We start from the raw sequence: 19,579 nt of genomic DNA, 5'->3' as shown, positions 1-19,579 counted from the left end.
TCCAGGAAGCAGAGCCTAGCTGAGTGGAGTAGGTCATTACAGATATCCCTTTTATGTTTGTACCTAATGCCTAGGTCCCTTTTTCCTACTTCCGGGAGGTGAGAAGCCACTGCCATGTGCTCTTCCTGCTGTGGTGTTCTGCTTTTCACCAGCCCCAAATCAGCAAAGCTAAGGGCCAGGGAGCAAAACCTCTAAAGAAGTGTGCCAAAAATGAATCTTTTCTCCCTGCAAATATTAATAATAATAATAATAACAATAATAATATAGATCTGTTACTATGTCATTGGTGATAGGTGAAGGGCTCTAAAGTGACTGACATAACATCAGTCCTGGGTCAACTATGTGAATGTCTACCTCACTTTAACCTTGTCTTTGACAAGGACAAAGGAAGGCTAGAGGCCCCTCTTCGGGGAACTAGATGAAACTGCTCTAAGATGGGAGAGAGAGTATGAGACAGTTTCTAACTTCATTATAAACCCACCTGGATACTCACTGAGACACCCCGGGGCTGTGGCAGGTGGCAGCTGAGATGGAGATGCCTGAAATAGACCATAACAAGAGCCAAAAAGTATCTCCACTTATTTCCAGAAAAGATATGGGTATTTCTTCCATTTATAAACCCACCCCTCAGCCAGGCCTAGTGGTTGAAGGCCTATTTATCATAATCTCTCATGATGCTCAAACTTCAAAATGAGTAAAAGGCCAGCCTGGGATACCTCATAGTCAAGACTGCATCTCCAAACAAATAGTATAAACTGGAGAGTTATCTAGTGAAGTCTAGAACAAACAGGATCCTACATTCAATTCCCCCAGTACTGAAAAAGCAAAAACCTCTCCCTCCCCATGTCTTTTCCTCTATAGCTACAACCTCCCTGATCCCCATAGGTTGAAAGGTTGGTTTGCAAGTCTGTTTCCACTTCTTGCATGTTGGGCAAGGGGAAAAAAAATCTCCTTCACTGCTCAACTGGTGCTTAGTCTTGCTGTTGGTTCCATGATTCAAAGAAGGAAAAAACAATCTTGTTTAAGGAAAATTCAGCAAAAATGTAATGAATATACTAAAACTTGCCTAACAGAACCATACAAGTGAGTGAATTTAGGACCACATGCTCATATTTTAGTAGTGTGAATAAATGCTTCTTACCTCTCTCAAGTATATGATGTTTCATGTTTGAGTGATATGGAAATAAATGTCTTTCCTATAGTTTTCCAGTGCTTTCTTTCTTTTTTTTTTTTTTTTTGAAGGAAATAATAATCAGCTCTAAATTTTCAGGTTGAGAATCAGTAGTCTTATTTCACAGGCACTGCCATTTAAGAAAATTGTTTCCCACTAGATGGCGCTGGTGTGCAAATTGTCTTACTCGTACTCTTTCACTTTCTCACATCAATAAAATGATTACATTATTTTCACTTGCCTTGACTGGTCTTCGTAAGACAAGGAAAAGTGGAACCTTAGGACAAGTTACTCCCTGTACTTTCTAAGCTGAAGGCAAACAAAACACTCCTTTCACGGAGTGTAATACCAAGAGAAATGATTGTAACCCTTGTGTCAAATTCATTGTAACATCCGTAATTCCTGACACTTAGGGACCACGAGTTATACAGAAGTTGAGTTTGGGCACTATAGTCAAAGGGAACTGGAAAATTAACATCACCCGTGTCTTTGTATATATGTATTTCATTTGGTCCCTGAACTATGAGCTCTGTATAATCATTAACTACATGAGGCTAACCTGTGATACAGAAAGAGCGGCCATTTGTTTTCTACTTTATCTCTTGTGTTGAGCACAGTATACAACACATAATTAAAAGTCAAAAATTTTAATTTCCAAGTGTGGTGGTATATATTTCTAATCCCAGCATTTGGGAAACCCAGACAAAGAAGATTTAAAGTTAAAAGCCAGCCTGTGCTAGATAGTGAAACCCTGTCTTGCTAAGGGCTGGAGAGATGGCCCAGTGGTTAAGAGCACTGATTGCTCTTCCAGGGGACCTAGGTTCAATTCTCAATACAAACATGTCAGTTCACAACCATCTGTAACTTCAGTTCCTAGGATTCCAGTGCCTTCCTCTGACCTCCACAGGTACTGTAGACATGTGGTAACAGATAATACATTCAGGCAAACCACTGATATGTATAAAATAAAGTTAAATAAAAATCTCCAGAAAAAGAATAAAGTGGACTGAATGAATGGATGACTTCACTAACTATGCCTGACAACTGCTCTATTTAGTGTGCAACATTGTTTCTACTCTACAGTAGAGAAGTCTGGAGCTGGAGCTAAGCAGGAATTTCACAAAATTCAGTGACAAGATGTTTCTTGCTCTGTCACTGAGTTTCTAACTCCTGGACTGCATGATTGTGGACAATAAATATGGATGTGTTCGACTTCGTGGATGGCCAGATCTTAGCAGCCTAGATATGGGCATTTTAGGAGCTATGTTCCTAGCCCAGCTCTGTGACTCCCATGCACTAAAGGCTGGCTAACTCAGTCTTTGATTCTAAATGCCCGTCCACTTTATCACCAGGGTTCTCTATAAGCCATGGGAGCCAATGGGTATTTCGCACTTGACTTGGGCCCTCTAATTTCTCCTACTTCTCAGGCGTGCATCCATCACTCTTCTTGGAAGTGCTGTGGGAGCTGAGTAGATCACACATACAGCTACCTCTAGGCTTGGTTCTGTTCCCTGTGCATCTTAACTTTGAGCCTCAGATTCCTTATCTCAAGAAAAAAAAAAGGTAGGATTCCACGGTTGTAAAAGGCTCCGTTCAGCCATCAGGCTCTGTGGTTTTAACTCTTAGTGTTCTATTGCTGTGTAGAGACACCATGACCACGGCAACTCTTATAAAGGAAAGCACTTAACTGGAGCTTGCTTACAGTTTCAGAGGTTGAGTCCATTGTCATCAGGGTTGGAAAGATGGCAGCAGGCAGAGATAGTAGAGATGGAGAAGCAGCTGAGAGTTCCACCTCCAGGTCCAACGACAAGAGGAAAAGAAGAGGCTGCTTCTGAAACTCCGAAAGCTCAATGACACACTTCCTACAACAAGGCCACACCCACCCCAACAAGGCCACACCCACCCCAACAAGGCTGCACCCACTACAACAAGGCCATACCTCCTAATCCCTCTCAAACAGCACCAGTCCCTAAAGACTATTCATTCAAATCTGAGCCTGTGGGGCCATTCCCATCCATGCCACTACAAACTCTGTCTGTGGTGACTCTTAATTGAGCTTATGATCAAAATGGTGATGAAGACTCCCTGTTTTCACCAAAATTTCAGACAAACTCCCCCAGGTCTTCTGGTTGACTAGATCCAACTTCCAGCTTTCTGTCCTAGGGGAATCTAATTTGAGGACAAATCCTGATAAATCAGTCTCGTCATAATTCTTATCCTTGATGTCTGACTGCTATTAATATCTTACCACTTATCACTTATGCCTGTCTAAAGCATAAGTTCTGGGAAGCAGATCTACTGAGAGTCTCCCTTACCCCTGATCTTCAGTAGTTGTTCTTATACTAACTCGTACTGTGCTGTCCTCCATTTATTTTACTGGAACCAAGTCCAGTCTCTCTCCCTTACTGCAAGACCCAATCTCAATGGTCCTTTGTACCTGTCACTATGGAGCCTTATGAGTAAAGTCTGCCTATTTTTTGTATATTATCGGTTCGGTGCTTTTGCTGACATCAGATTTACTATGTAGCCCATAAGGCCTCAAGAGTAACAATCTGATTACAGGCATGTGTAACCACTTCCGACCTAAAGTACAGTACCTTTTAAAGGGCTATAAGTAATCTTTTTGTAGCAACACATTTTTGTCTTAGAAACCAAAAGCTAGCTTTGGGGAGGCTTAAGCATCAGGCAGGTGAGTCTCTTTAGCCACAGGGCAAAGTGGTTTGCCTAAACCCATTCTTGGTTTCCAAGGGACTAAAGAGTTGAGATTGCTCAGAGTCCACCGTGGCGCCAGGGGGCGCTGCAGAACTCTCCTGGAAGCCCGCAGACCTCACTGCGGGACTCACCTGCCTTCCCACTCCCGGCTCTTCCGGAAGCGGACCTGCGTACCGGCGTCCCGCGAGCCAGGAAGCTGCCGAGTGGACAGAGCCCTCGGGGGCTGCGCCTGGCTCCCGCGTAGGGCGCCATGGACGACGCCGGCAGCTCCGGAGGCAGCGGAGGCTTCCGCCCGGGCGTAGACAGCCTGGATGAGCCACCCAACAGCCGCATCTTCCTAGTAATCAGCAAGTACACGTCCGAATCAGTGCTGAGGGAGCGCTTCTCGCCCTTCGGAGACATCCAGGACATCTGGGTGGTACGCGACAAGCACACTAAGGAGTCCAAGGGCATCGCCTTCGTCAAGTTCGCGCGCAGCTCACAGGCCTGCCGGGCTATGGAGGAGATGCACGGACAGTGCCTTAGTCCCAGCGACACCAAACCCATCAAGGTGCGGGACTGGGGCATTTGCGTTAGGGTGTGTGAAGTAGAAATGCCCAGGTTGGGGTGTCTGGGATATGAGTGCCCGGGTTGGGGTGTTTGAGATATGGGTACCCGGTTTGAAGTGTCTCGGGTAGAGGTTCCTGGGGTTGAGGGTACCCGCGAGGGCGACGGCAGCATTGGGTTGGGGTCTCTCCCGCCCCTTTGCTACACTGGGTATGCTGTTCATCTGCTAGGAAAGGGGTTGGACTCTACACACACCGTGAGTGCGTCGGGATGGCTTAGAGGAGCGGATCCCCTGCCTCTGGCCAAAGGAGCCTCTTACCCTGGGAACAGATCGGGTAGCCACAGCCAGTGACAGCGCAGCTGTGTCTGTCATCATAAGCCAGTCGACCTACTGCCTCTCTCTTCCTGTCTATTGTGAAAACTTTTCTGAGCTTCCTCTCTCGGACACTGTGATTACCTTCACGAATAGATAATTTACTTTTAATTTTTTTCTCATGTATTTTATTTTTACAAAGTTTGAAGGATCTCTAAGTAAAAACAATATTACAGTACCATGCCTATAGCCAGAAAATTATCAAAGTAAAAGTATTTTGTGACAAGCTATACTATACTGGAAAGGGGCAAACTTAGGAAACTGCCGGGATGGGGGAGTTCTGGTTTTGGTTTTATAAGATTACCATTTACGAGTGTTCATGGACTGTGGGATGGAGCTTCTCCCGTCCCTCTGCTGCACCTGGAATGCTGTCAGGAAAGGGGTTAAAATTTTTTAGAACAAGGTGTGCGCCGGACGATTCATATGCCCTATATAGATACAGTCATTAATCAGAGAATTTTATAAACCGTTTAGGTTCAAAAATTTAGGAATTTGTGATCTGATGGTACCTCTGATCTCATTTTACCTGAGGTCCCCCGTTTCTCTAGTATTTGCGTTTTCTTTGGACTCTTGTATGTTTCTTTGGATACTTCATTACCGGTGTATTGACTAGATTAACTTAAAGTTGGTCATTTCTTCTAATACCTTTAGTAGTGTTCGACACATGATTGATTTTACTGAAGAAATGACTAAAATAGACTACCTAGGGATATGTCTCTAACTTTGTCTTATAAGTAGAGTCCTTTGCCTCTATAACAAGCTGTCTTCTGAGCAAAAGTAAGTCTTCCTTCCCCTGGATCCAGTGCTCTTTTCCACAAAAGTACATAGTGTCATGGTTTTTATATTCGATATCTTTTGAGTTTCTGCCTCCTGTAGAGTTCCATTATTCATGGTTTTCTCACACTTCAGTGGTACACTGCTCTCCTTAAAGGAAACACACACACACCCTCATGGGTCCTTGTGAATAAGGTGATTGATATCATTTCAAATTATAAAAAGTGACATAACCTATTAAGAATATTATGGTTATAGCTGTACAAACAAATCTTAGTCACAAATTTTAACATTTCTCTGAAAAAATAAAAACCAAGACAAACTGAGAAATAAATATTATACTACCAAGGAAATTAGACTCAGATTCCCTTCTGTGATAATGTTTTAATAAAATTAAACTGCCAATATTAGAAAAATAGAGCCTCTTGTGATTTTCCATCTACATATAAAAGTATTTGGGTATTCATGGTGATGTATGAGTGTGATTATACTATTCTTTTCTAAAAATTTGCTGTTAGAAAGCAGTTAGAATGTCTAGACTGAAACCCAATTGTATGAATATTTACATTAAATATAAATGAACTAAATACCTCAGGGAAGAGATTATTGCCATGCATTGCGCTCAGAAAGCTCAGCCAAGCAGGTCTTGAATTCAAAGCCAGCCTAGGTGACAAAGGAAGACCCTGCTCCCCACAAAAGAAAATACTATAAAACAACCAAACAAAAATGCAGCTAAGTGATGTTTACAAGAGAAATGCTTTTAAGATGAAGATGCCGTGTGGTCGAAAAAGCTCATATCAGTGATGAGGAACTTTAGTACATAGAATAGTAACTGATAATTTCATAAAGATGAACCTATAACAATCTTGCATGTTTGTGTATCCAGTAATAGACCGTCAAAATACATGAACCATCCTGGAGTGGGAATTGGGAGCTCTGGGGATCACACCCATGGCTCCCTAAGTGCTAGGAGAGCACTCTGTCATGGAGGTGCAAACTCCATATGGGGTGTTACTGACAGAACTGGGAGAGAGAAGAATGTACAATTTGACTTATGTGCAGTCAGCATGTGTAAAAACAATTAGACAAGGAAAGGCATGTAACATTTTTGTATCAAGAATATGACAGACCTTTAGTTAAAACTGTCTAAATACAGAGTACAAATTCTTTCAGTGACCTGCTCTTGGTAGTCAAAAATACAAAAGTAGGCATTTTGGGAGACAGAGCCAAGTGGATCTCTTTGAGTTTAAGGCCTGTCTGCCCTACAGACAGAGTTAAACTATAGCCAGGGTTATATAGTGAGATCCTGTCTCAAAACAAAAATGCAAAAGTTGAAATAAATGTATTTGGAAAAAACAATGTAAAGATTAGTATTAGGTTTTTTTTTTAATCACTTGCAATGAAGATTACTTTTGAAAAAAGTTCCTAAAACCCTGTCCCAATGCATTTTAATCTGAGTTGTATACCTGTATTATAAATTATATAATTATAATTTAATCATATTATAAAGTAATATGATTAAAGAATAGGAATACACTTAACGTTACTCTGAAGGCCTTATATGTTTCTTAGGTTTTCATCGCCCAGTCCCGATCATCAGGAAGTCACAGGGATGTTGAAGATGAAGAACTCACAAGAATCTTTGTTATGATACCAAAGTCCTATACAGAAGAAGACCTGCGGGAGAAGTTCAAGGTACTCGTGTGTTATTATCATAGCTCTGCCCTCAACATTGTACAGTTGCTAACAGCTGGACAGTGCTAGTGAGAGTAAGATGTATGTTGAGAAAATGAAGTGCAAACCCAGAGTATTTTCATTAAGACTACACAGCTATAGGTGGTAGCCCTAAAATGTAAACCCACTCTGCCCCAGAGCCTGCTCTCAAAATTCCAAAGCACTTACTCATTGGTTCTCACTTGTCTTGCCTCCACAGAGTGAGTCACAGGCCTGAGCACCTGAGCTGTGCTGGCTAATCCTGATCGTGGCCTGTGCTATGTTGACATCACACTTACTCACAGCAAGGTTATTCCTTGAAGTGGTTTTGTCCTAAGATTGAGCTTCTACGTGGGTCACAGTTAAGGGAAAACTTTACAGCTCTGAGCTGCTAATCAGAGGAAGTGACTTTTGAAGATAATTTTAAATCTTTGTAGGCAGTGACTATTTATAGGCTTTCTCAGCAGTTACTCAACAACGTTTTAATTGTTTTGAGGTTTGTTTTTTTTAATGATATTCTCTTCTGTTGAACCTTTTAACACTGTGAGTTGGAGGTGGGTGACAAGCAAGAAGAAAGAAGCTAGCAGGAAAAAATAATTTTCATATGTCTCTGGCCCTACTCCAGTTGAGAGTTGACCTTCAAAATAACAGATTCCAAAACGGTATACTCCATACTTCCTCCAGTAGCAAGAAAATGTTTACCTATCTTTTTCTAAGAGAACAATAAAACATCTTAATCTAAATATATAATGAACGTGTTTACAAGAGAATTTTGTAAATTACATAATAAATGAGATGCGTTTATAAGCCTACGTGTCTCCTAACACTAAACAATACTAATTTTCTGAGTAAACCATTATGTTATGCTTTGAGCTGGTCCTCAAAAGAGCATCCAGTCATTCATGATACGGTTAGAGACACTTAAATGTGCTCAGCTGATGTTGCTGAGTGTGTAGTGCATCCCAGACTCTTAAGCATTTAACCTAGATTAGTCCATTTAACCTTTAGCAGTCCAGTGAGGTCAGAGGTGCTGAAGATGCTGCCAGAGGAGAGTAAACTGCCTGGTTACTGAGTGGCTGAGCTAGGGGCTGAGTCTCAGAATCCCAGTTCCAGAGCCCGCATACCCCTCTACTGAATGATACTGTGTGGACAAGTCTTTCTCTCCCAGCTTAGTTTCTCTGTGGCTTAGGAAAGGTATTTGATTTCTGTAGGCTCAGCTTCATTGTCCGCCAAATCAGCAGTACAGAATGTGTGTGTCTCCTTGAGGGATTTCATTGTTTGCAAGCATGAGACACAAATAGGTATACATTTAAGTTTGGGGATATCTTTTCCGTTATTAATTGTGAGTCTCCTAAGGTCATTTCTTTCGACTCTTGTAGGTGTATGGAGATATCGAGTATTGCAGCATTATTAAGAATAAAGTCACTGGAGAAAGTAAAGGCTTGGGCTACGTGCGCTATTTAAAACCATCACAAGCTGCCCAAGCAATAGAAAACTGTGATAGAAGTAAGAATGGGCTTTTAAAGTTTTATTTTATGTGTACGGTGGTTGTGCCTACATGTACGTCTGTGTGCAGCATGGGTACAGTGCCTACAGAGGCCAGAGGAGGAACCGGAGTTACAGATGGCTGTGATCTACCTGTGGGTATTGGGAACAGAACCCAGGTCCTCTGTAAGAGCCACAAGTGTTTGTAACCACTGAGACATCTTTCCAGCCCCAGAATGTATTTTATTTTGTTTTGTTTCATTTTAAACCTTGCTAAAAGGCCTTTGAAAAGAAATTCTCATTATTATAAATAAGAACCTACTATTAGATTTTGCTACACTATGTAAGTAGTGTAGCGGATATGTACTGGTGCCAGCCATCTTGAGAAATATGACTGACTGAATACTCAGTAGTAAGTGCAGGGCACTCCTGGGTTATCATTTGCATAGGTTTGGGGCTTTAAAAAATATTTTGTAATTTAAAGTATTAAAAATTGATTTACCCTTTTAGGTTTTTAAAAATATTTTTCTTAAGACAGTGTCTTGCTGTGTAGCCCAGACTGGACTTTGACTTGTGATTCTCTTGCCTTGGCCTCCTAGGTGTTTGCTTTACAGGTGTATCAAACACAAATGCCATCATTCCCAGCAAATCATATTGTATTTGTTCTTACCTGACCTAAGCCCTAAGAAGGATAATATACTAACAAACATATAAATTAGATGGGGTTGGTGAGATTTGCTATCACGGGTAAATAATTTGAAGCTATAGTGACAAATTGTTGGATATTTAATGTTACATAAAAAGTTGACTTCGGGAAATGACTGGGCTTTAGACTGTTATAGAAATCCATGTATACAGGAAAGAGTTGCTGTTGGTCAATAGAACTCTTATTTGCCTCTAAAGTCCATACCATGATTTTCTTTTTAATTTCTCAGTCAGTCTTTTGGCTTTCTATGATATGTTCCTCAGTATGCTAAGAGGAAGATATGAAGTACCTGGTAGCGCTGATATTTAAAACTTTGTATCTATATTGAGTACCTGACTGCTAGAAGATAAGTAGTAGAAGCGTGCTTTTAAAGACTGAAAACAGAAAGCACATCTTATTTTCTCTCACCTCCAAATTCCTTGTAGAGTCATAGCTTCTCCATACAGACAGAATGAGCTCAAACCAGCTGGCTTTCCAAGTTTGCAGCTGTTGGATACTATGAATGCCTTGAACCTCGAAGTATACCTGTGTACACATAATATGGATAAGCATTTTGTTTTAGAGGGACCTTCCTACCTGGTGTAGGGGTTGGGAGAGGGTGCACATGGAAGCCAGAGGCTGGCTTATGCACTTTGATTTTGAACCTGGAGCTCACCAGTTGTCTAGCCTGGTCTCCTGTGTACCTCCCCAACTGTGCAATTACTGGCATATGTGGCCTCACCTGGCTTTCTGTGTGGGTGTTGGGGATCTGCATTCAGACCTCCATGCTTGCACAATTAGCACTTGCCTAGCTTAGATAACCCTCTTCCCACTTTTCGAAACTCATCTTTAGACCCCTAAGTGAGAGCCCTAGATCTAGAACAGGGAAACCAGTTACAGAGTTGTGATTAACTGGAGAAATCACAACTCTCTGTGTTTAAAAACAGGCAGAGAAGTTAGTGTGCAGGATAACATGCTAAGCACATATAAAGGTTTAGCACATGGTTAACAGGCTAAAGATGAGGATGGCTAGTGGGGTTTTGAAGCTAAGCACACTGGGCAAATGGGCGACGCCATCTTTTTGAAGGGTGGCCCAGCATTGCTGACCTTTCTTGTCTGCATTAACCTCTACTTGGGGCTGTTGATTGTTTTTGTTGTTTTTTGCTGTTTTGTTGTTTGTCTTCTCTTATACCTTTTGTCCTTTAACCATAAAACAAAGAAGGTGGTCTGATGGGGATGGCCACCGTGTAAATTAGGCCTTGTATAGTTATGGTTCTAAAACTAGGTCAGATCTGCAAAATCAAATATGTTAAGTTTGCTATGAAGCTTGAAATTTCATGAATTCTCATTTTCAGGTTTCAGAGCACTCTTGGCTGAACCTAAAAATAAAGTGTTGGAGTCCCCAGAACAAGATTATTACAGTAGCGTGAGGCAGGAGGCTTTGGGGCATGAGCCTAGAGCAAATCTGTTTCCCTTCGGTGAGTGAACCGCCTTTACCTCTTTATATTAATATGTAGCATATTGGCTATATGAGAGCTGGCTTCAAGCCCTTCTTCTATCAGCAACCTGAAAATGTTACCGAGTGAATGAAAATCTTACATGTGCTGTTTTTTTTCCTGAGAAGTTGCACAGTTCTTCTAACATCCTTAATATGTACAAATCCTTATTTGTTTAACTTCTTGACAATATAGATTCCTCTGGCTAGGTACACATTAGCTACAGACTAACATGTTACTACTATATTTGGGTGTGTGTGAATTCTGCTTTTGGCCCAGTCAGCCAAAAGTATGAAACTTTTACCCAGGTATCCCTTCACTGTGCTGCTGTAAAGCTTGGTTTGCAGAGAGGAGAGGAACAAAGGCATAAGCTGGAGGGCGGGGGTGGGGGAGTGTTAGAGTCCCAGAGGCACAGGCAGAACTTTTCAGATAAGATTCTTGCCATATTTTATAGTTTTATAGTCTAAACTCCTGTGGTATTGAACTAGTCACTCCTGAGGTAGTTCTGTATTGAAGTTAAGGAAGTGGGTGAAGATGTCAGCTTTCCTGTCACCGTTTCTCTATGGTTGTAGAATGCTACAGTACTACATAGGAGGGGATAGATCTGATCAAAACATATTGTATACATGAATTAAATTCTCAGGGGATAAATTATGTTTTTAAAAGAATGATACAAAATTAAAATATATTTTTAAAAGAATAATACAAAATATAGTATCTCGTGTCTAGACATTTCAAATATCTTTACGCCAAATGGCTACATAATTTTTAATGTGTAGAAATTTAATTATTCATTTATATGTGTGTATTGTGTATGTATGTGTATTCTCTATATATAGTTGGAGAACAGCAATCTGAATTTTCAGCCTTTGAGAAGAATGACAGCAGAGGTCAAGCAACCATCTCCACTCGCCTGTCTGTGGTGTCGAGAGTCCCCTTCACAGAAGAGCAGCTCTTCAGCATTTTTGACATCGTCCCTGGACTGGAGTATTGTGAGGTTCAGCGAGATCCTTACTCCAATTACGGTAAAATGATGTTTCCCTGTTGTTAAGTTCATAGTGTTCTGTTAAATCAGTTTTTATCCATGACACATTTTTATGCTGTTGATACTGCAGGAAGTTTGCATCTTATTTTTTCTAGGTTCTTTTTTTAAATTCTTTTTGTTAACATACATAATGTTTATTATACAGTGATTATTCTCACAATGGCTTTTTTTCAGGTATATCATGTATTTTAATCTCATTACTACCCGTTGCCATCTCCTGTCCCCTCCTTTTTTGCTATTTTATAGTTTATCCTACAATAAATCCTCAAGAAAGTATCTTTTTAATAAAAGCCATTCACCATAAAAATATTTTAACTCTCACAAAATAAAGAGTTCTCTATTTTACATTGTAAAACAAAGGTGCCTCAGGCTAAGGTTTGTTTTTGCTCTTTGGGTTGATACTCACAAGGTTATAAAGTGTTTAAATCATCCTTCTCATGCATTTCCTGGTCTCTCTACCTCTCTGGCATCCTAAGTGTTCTGTATCTCTCTCTATGTTCTCCGACTTGTGGTAGAAGGAGGGAGTATTAGTTGCAGCCAGGGCATTTCCTCACAGGCATGTCAACAGGCAGTCTGGTCCAGGCGGTTTTTCAGCTGAGGCTCCCGCTTCCCAGCTAGCTCTAGGTTATGTCAGACTGACAGGAAAAACTCATCAGTCCATTTGATTTACAGAGGATGATACTGTGTTTCTCTCTAAGTGAGTTATATTACAGAGAAGTCATGAAAACCTCTTGGTTGTGTCACAAGCTCCTGGATAAATATCTCCCTGCCCCTAGCTCTGCCTGCTCAATTGAAATCTAGCCCCAGAGCTGAAATCTCTTCAAAGGAATGTGAAATGGGCAATGTTTCTGTTTTTTATACATACCACCTTTCTCCACAGTTTCAACTAGCTGAGTATAGTATTTTTTTCCCATGGACAAGTTCTTATATTAGATTTCTGCTCAATATAATAAAAAAAAACTCTTAACTTCAGAGAATTAAGAATTTTGGGTTTTATGTATATGAAAACTATATAAGAAAATGTAACCTGGGACTGGTGTTGAGTGCCTATAGTCCCAGTACTCGGAGACAGAGACAATGGGATTGCAAATTAAAGCCCAGTGGCCTGGTCTAGCAAGTTCCTGCTAAGAAAAGAATAAAAAAATATATATCTTAAAGTTCAACTCATTAGATAGAATATATACTGATACTACATTTTCTTAAGGTTATTTTTTTTACTATGATTCTTAAAATATATGCTGATACTACAATTTCTTAAAAATGTTTGTATTTTGCCAAGATCTGACTTACATTTCACTGCCAAATAATGTTATATGCATGTTTAGCAAAACTTTATTCTCTGTTATCTTTGATATGTACTTACTAGTTGTGTGAGAATAATAGAAGTTCTATATTTTTCACCTTTGAAATACATTGTAACTGGGGCTAGGGAAAAGACTTATTGGTTAAGAGTACTGGCTGCCCTTCCAGAGGACCCAGGTTCAATTCCCAGCACCCACATGGCAGTTCACAACTGTCTGCAACTCCAGTTCCAGGGCTTCTGACACCCTCACACAGATATAACATGCAAGCAGAAAGCCAATGAATGTAAAATTTAAAAACTAAAAATAAGAAAGAAATACATTGTAACTTAGGCTTTTAAGGATGCCGTCTGCTTCCTTTTGCATGTCTGTATATTCTCTGTTTTAGGTCACGGTGTGGTTCAGTATTTTAACGTAGCATCAGCTATTTATGCAAAATACAAACTGCATGGATTCCAGTACCCTCCTGGGAATCGGATAGGTGTTTCCTTCCTGGATGACGGAAGTAATGCAGCAGAGTAAGTACCATTCCAGTCCGGCCCAAGCCAAGCTGCGGGTGCACGGGACTGTGGCTTGAAGGATAAAAATAAACAGTTCCCCTTGGGAGAGGAAGCCACACTAAACAAAGTACTGGTAAGATGCTGAATATTTCTGGTTTCCTATAAACTGTCAGTTGTTGTTTCCAGTCTCATCAGGAAAATGGCCACACAGATGGTGGCAGCACAGCTTGCATCGATGGTGTGGAGTAATCCGAGTCAGCAGCAGTTTCTGGTAAGTGGGTAAGAATGTGATGATGTGTCTATACCTAAGGACGGTTTCAGAGCTATCATAAAGGACCATATAGGTGCCATAACACACCTTTAGCTCTTGGCCCCAAAGCCCTGAAGAGCTTCTTTCTTTTCTCTCCCTTTGTGCCCGACTCTTCTGCAGCAATTTGGAGGAAGTTCTGGGTCACAGGCGTCTCAAATCCAGACAGATGTTGTACTTCCACCGTGCAAAAAGAAAGCCCCGCCTGAAACGCCTGTGAAAGAAAGGCTGTTTATTGTCTTTAATCCCAATCCTTTGCCATTAGACGTGTTGGAGGATATATTCTGGTAAGATTCTCAAAGCTACAAGCTGGTAACTGTAAACAGGTCTACTCATTTAGACCAGTAACCACCATCCTCACACTCCTGCTGCTGAGAGGTGACCTGTTCTGAGATTTAAGTGATCTTTTCTTTATGGTCATTTTCTTTTCTCTGTCAGACACATATCCTGACCTACCCATAGAATTTCCTGATTTTTTTTTTTTTAAGATTTAAGATATATAGGAAAGTATAAAATGGAAAAATCATGTGTCTCTTAGGAGAAGATTCATATGTATAGACCTGTTCTTTTCTCGTTCTGTTTCCTCCATGTTGTAATTCAGGTGAGGAGCATTCACTAAAGGTCTTACATTTTACCCACATTTGGTTGGATCCTGAGGGTTATATCATGGAGGCCAAATCACTTAATTATAAGGGATAATATGTAGTAAGTATAAAGGCAAGAGGAGAGTCTTAACCTATTTTTGTATCTTAATATAACTTTATGTCTACATAGCTATTTTTTTTAGACATTTGCCTTTTGCTTTCAAAGACTGTATATGACTTAAGCAAATAGGAAGCATGTAAAAGCCACACACAGTATCAGTCATGTGGTACAGATATGTTGACCTTTATGTAACTGATTCATTTAGGTTTGGGTGGGCTGGCATGCTAAGTGTGTTATAAACAAAGTATTATACTACATTAACCAGACATTCATTATACAGAGCAGTGGTGGTAGGTCCCCTTGTATAAAGAAATTCTGAGATTTCTCTATTAAGCAAAATGTGTCCTGAGGCCTGCAGGTTAAACCTGGTTTTGCCAGAGGAGGAGGTTGGGTGTGGCTTGAGTTTAGGAGGTTTGAGGTTTTTGTTTGTTTTTCTGGCAGGAAGGATATGAAAAGAGATCTTTCGAATATGGACAGTGAGAGATTGTAGGGGATTCAAAGCTGGTAATTCAAACGCCAATGACAATCCTGAAAGCTAAGTTCATTTTTACCTGGGAGGCAAGGTGCAACCATTGAGATTCTTCAGGAAGAAGATAGAGTGGAGGGTAAATTGGAAAGGGACAGCCATGGGGTAAGGAGAGTCTTGAAGAAAATGTTAGAGTGAGGGAGAGAGAAAGATGCTGTTGGTGAGGAAGGAGGCCCCAGGAGAGCCAAGAGAAGTTTGCTGAAAAATGAGCTGTTTGCCATGCAGGGCTGGCCGCAGTCGATGCTGGACAGGCATCAGGAAAGAGTCAGGACTTGTGTCTAGAACTTACAGGTAGATGGTCTTTTACTTTGTTTCAGCCGTTTTGGGAACCTGATTGAAGTCTACCTAGTATCTGGAAAAAATGTGGGGTATGTCAAGTATGCCAATAGAATGAGTGCCAATGACGCCATCACAACTCTGCACGGGAAGATTCTGAATGGGGTCAGACTTAAAGTTATGTTGGCAGATTCCCCAAGAGAAGAATCTAAGAAGAGGCAGAGAACTTACTGAGTCTTAAGGTAAGTGTTTCTTACTCACCAGCGAAGGAGTCTAACAAAGGAAAGTCTGTAAGTATTTCACTTGTGAGCTTTTCTTTTGGGGACTTGAGAAGCCAGCTAAAACCATGTTGACTTAAAACTCTATTAATAAAGCCACGTTCTTTTTGCAATATATTTTGTTAATTTAAAATTGTTTAAATTCAGGGCTGGAAAGATGGGTTAGCAGTTAATGGTGCTATCTGCTCTTCCAGAGAACCCACATCAGGCTGCTTATAACCACCTATATGTACCTCACAGTCTAGGGCAGCATTTCTCAACCTGTGGATCACATCCCTTTGGGGTTGCCTAAGGCCATCAGAAGACAGAAGACATTACAATTCATAACAGTAGCAAAATTACCGTTTTGAAGTAGCAATGCAACTAATTTGCGAGTCACCACAACATGAGGAACTGTATTAAAGGGTTACAGCATTAGGAAGATTGAGAACCACTGCCCTAGGGCACCCAGTGATCTCTTTAAAAAAAATAATCTTTTGATGTCTTACTATTTCCATACTGAAAATAATATATATTTTTGGACTTTTTAAACCTAAGTATTAGTGTCTTTCCAGACTCAAACTTTTGAGCTTGTACTTTAAAAGTATATGTTCAGAAAATATTTTCATATGCATTTATATATTTTTAAAGGACTCTGACCATTTGCTAAACCCCTTCTTTATGAATACTGATATAGGAATCTTTTTCCTCTCGTTTTGTTTTCAGAGCTCAATCTTCTTTTTCTGTGGTGGGTTATATCTGACTTAAAGGAGACGTCATCTTTAGATTGCTTTCCTCTAATAAATTCTGAGACAGTTGGTTTCTTGTTCCTACGTCCTCCCAGGCTTGCTCCATGACAGGTGTGTCCAGGTCTGGCCAGTGTGAACTAGTAATTGTCAGAATTAATCACTGTAGGCCTCATCGTTGAAGACCCTTCTTTTGTTGAGCAAAGCAAGTCATTAGTTCTGTCTTCATAAAAAGCATTTGGCAGTGAAAAATGCCCACTGGGCCCACTAGAAATAATCCTGCTTTAAAAGTACTTTTAAATATCTTATTTAATGACAAAATTCACAGTCATTTCACTAAACAGCTTGGCAGTTTAGCTCTAAAAATATTCCGTTACCAGTGAAAGAGAATTAGCAAACAAATTTTCTTGTTTACAAATATGATGTTAATAATTTAATTCTGTTTAAATAAATAGTTCTTTAAAGTATAATGCAAAAATTACACTTACCCTTGTGTTTAAATATTTTAGTATATAGGAGACAATTACTGCTTTTGTTCAGAGAGTCTTTGCCCTTTAAAAGGGCAATAATATTGACTTTCTAGTATGGGAAGATATACAAAGTAGTCTCATGGTTGAGGCTTTCTAATGATAATTTACACTTTAAAGGGAATTATTGGCTTGTAATCTCAGCACCCAGGAGACTGGAGCAGAACTACTGAGTGTGGGGTTAATGTGTATGTGAAGGGAGAGCTTTAGAGAGAGGGTGTGAGTGAGAAAGGGGCAGAGATATGGACTAGGCCCACCTCAAACCTGTGAAGCAGAGATGTGGACTAGGCCCACCTCTAACCTGTGAAGCAGAGATGTGGACTAGGCCCACCTCTAACATGTAAAGCTGTGTAGTACTCTTCAGGTTTCAGAGGCCTGGGTTTCTGCTAGGTTCCTTGTGAGGTATTGAGACAGCAGAATTCCTGATAAAAATGAATGGAAAGCTTTGTAAATGTGAATTAAACCCTTATATTTATGGCTTTAGTGGAGCCTTTCAGATCGATGAGAAAGTAAAATCTGAATGGTTAATGGGAAAAAAGATGGCGCAGAAGTCCCCTCCCAGGCAGCTGGTACTGAGAGCCAAGCTTTAAAGTAGGGCAGCATCACCTTCATAGTGATGCACGTTCACCTGGTTTCCCAGCTAAAGGAATGACACAGTTTTCAGCATGGCTAGCCATCAGTGCTTTTACCATTATTGAATTTTGATGCCTATTCAGGGGTCAGTTACTTGAAGATGGTAAATGGTTAGCATAGAAATAGCTATAATTTGGATGGCTTCTAATTGCACCGTGGCTTTTGTTTTTGTTGCATATCCTCTATTTACCATGGATTTCATAGTGAGATTTTCTACCTTTGGGGTGCATTACATAATTATATGGGTCCAAGTGTGGTGTCCTGAACCTATAGTTGCAGTTCTTCAGAGACTGAGGCAAGAGAATCATATAAACTCCAGAGCTCAAGGCCAGCCTGGAGGACACAGTGAGACCCTGTATCAATAAGTGAATGATCTTTTTTAAAGGTTCAACAGAATAATATGATAGACTTCCATACTTTACATGATCATGACTGGAGGGGCGCACTGTTCATTTAGTTTTGATATGACACAACTCCTGGGTGCTGGTTGCTCTTGTCTCTGAGGAATAAGCCTAGGACTAGATGAGCCCCACCTAACAAACAGAAAACTGGTCTAAGAGTCAATGTTGAAAGTAGCTGAGTTCCCTTTTGAGGCAAGTCTTGTGTTTATATTTCTTTTTCTATTAGAGGAATATACACATTTTAATATTTCAGAGCATCTGGTTTTAAGTTAATTTACAGATGTTTCCCTCTAGAAATGCAGTACCTGCCAGCATCAACTCTCTAAGTAAGTCTGGTCTTGTTTACTTGGAGGCATTTATGATGAACCAGGTCAGACTGGCCACAGAGAGGTTACAGAACTCCCGGCAGTGTGGGATGCTAAATACATCAGCCATTCCCTTGCAGGTGATGATTTTCATCCTTGTGTTGTGTTCTTTCTACAGAACAAAGACTAACTAGTGACATAATCCTCAGATGACTGACTGAAAACCTGACTGGACGAACCCCTGTGGACAGTTGACAGCTTTTTTTTTTTCTTTTTCTCACATATCTGATAGTCTACACACCATTGCTTATCTGGGATCGCTGACATGTATTTTTATCTAACCTTAATGGTAAAATTAATATAGTAGTTGTTTTCTAGAACGAAATGTTGCTGTGTATAGCAGAAATAAAGCTTCCTTAGAGAAATATGTTGTCATGTATAGCAGAAATAAAGTTCGCTTTGCCTAACTAAATCACGACTTATTTATATGAAAGACAAGAACGAAACAGTAAGTGGTGGTTAGGCTTTAAGTAGGTGGCAAGTTTCACCAATTTTGAAGATGCATACTTTCACTTTTTTAGTATCTATGAAAGCAGAAACACATCAGTTATATGATACAGTATGATTGACAGTCTCTTCCTGTTAAGACATGAAATCCAGGTGTTTCTTTCATTCAGCTACTTGTGTATTAGAGTCAGCAAAAGAAGCGCACGTTCTCTCCTCACAGTCTCACTGCTGGCTCTCCCAGGACACAAGTGATGTTTGCTGGAGAGAGGGCAGTGTTGTGTATTTATTGCTAGGCCAAAATCTGTTAATCCTTTCGTGAGAGGATTTCTTAAGGTTATAAAGTGTCAATGATTTAAAAAATATAGAGAGTTTTGCGTGTGTGTGTGTGTGTGTGTGTGTGTGTGTGTGTGTGTGTATGTGTGTGTGTGTAGAATGGGATGTCCTCTGTCATGTAATATAAGCTGATCTGGAACTCTGATCCTCCAGCCTCTACTTCCAAGTGCTAGGACTATAGGTCTAGGCTACCACACCTACTTAAATTTAAATAGTATCAGTGGCTTTGAGATAATAGACATGTTTTTCATTTGT

The 19,579-nt window shown here is 40.3% G+C and overlaps 1 protein-coding gene across 1 annotated transcript; it reads left to right on the top strand.

Annotated features, from left to right (window-relative positions):
* Positions 1 to 4,025: 4,025 nt before the first annotated feature.
* On the top strand, positions 4,026 to 18,956 carry Rbm45 (RNA binding motif protein 45). Its single transcript, XM_028762953.1, has 10 exons — positions 4,026 to 4,433; positions 7,149 to 7,271; positions 8,669 to 8,795; positions 10,815 to 10,937; positions 11,795 to 11,980; positions 13,690 to 13,819; positions 13,988 to 14,072; positions 14,232 to 14,395; positions 15,657 to 15,857; positions 18,663 to 18,956. The coding sequence occupies exons 1-9, from the start codon at positions 4,134 to 4,136 to the stop codon at positions 15,847 to 15,849; spliced, it is 1,431 nt and encodes a 476-aa protein (XP_028618786.1). The 5' UTR covers positions 4,026 to 4,133; the 3' UTR covers positions 15,850 to 15,857; positions 18,663 to 18,956.
* Positions 18,957 to 19,579: the final 623 nt, after the last annotated feature.

Source organism: Grammomys surdaster, unplaced genomic scaffold, assembly GCF_004785775.1.
Source record: "Grammomys surdaster isolate TR1022 unplaced genomic scaffold, NIH_TR_1.0 136, whole genome shotgun sequence".
Classification (NCBI taxonomy): Eukaryota; Metazoa; Chordata; class Mammalia; order Rodentia; family Muridae; genus Grammomys; species Grammomys surdaster.
Note: the sequence above shows the minus strand (reverse complement) of the source record. Positions and strands in the feature narration are given on the sequence as shown.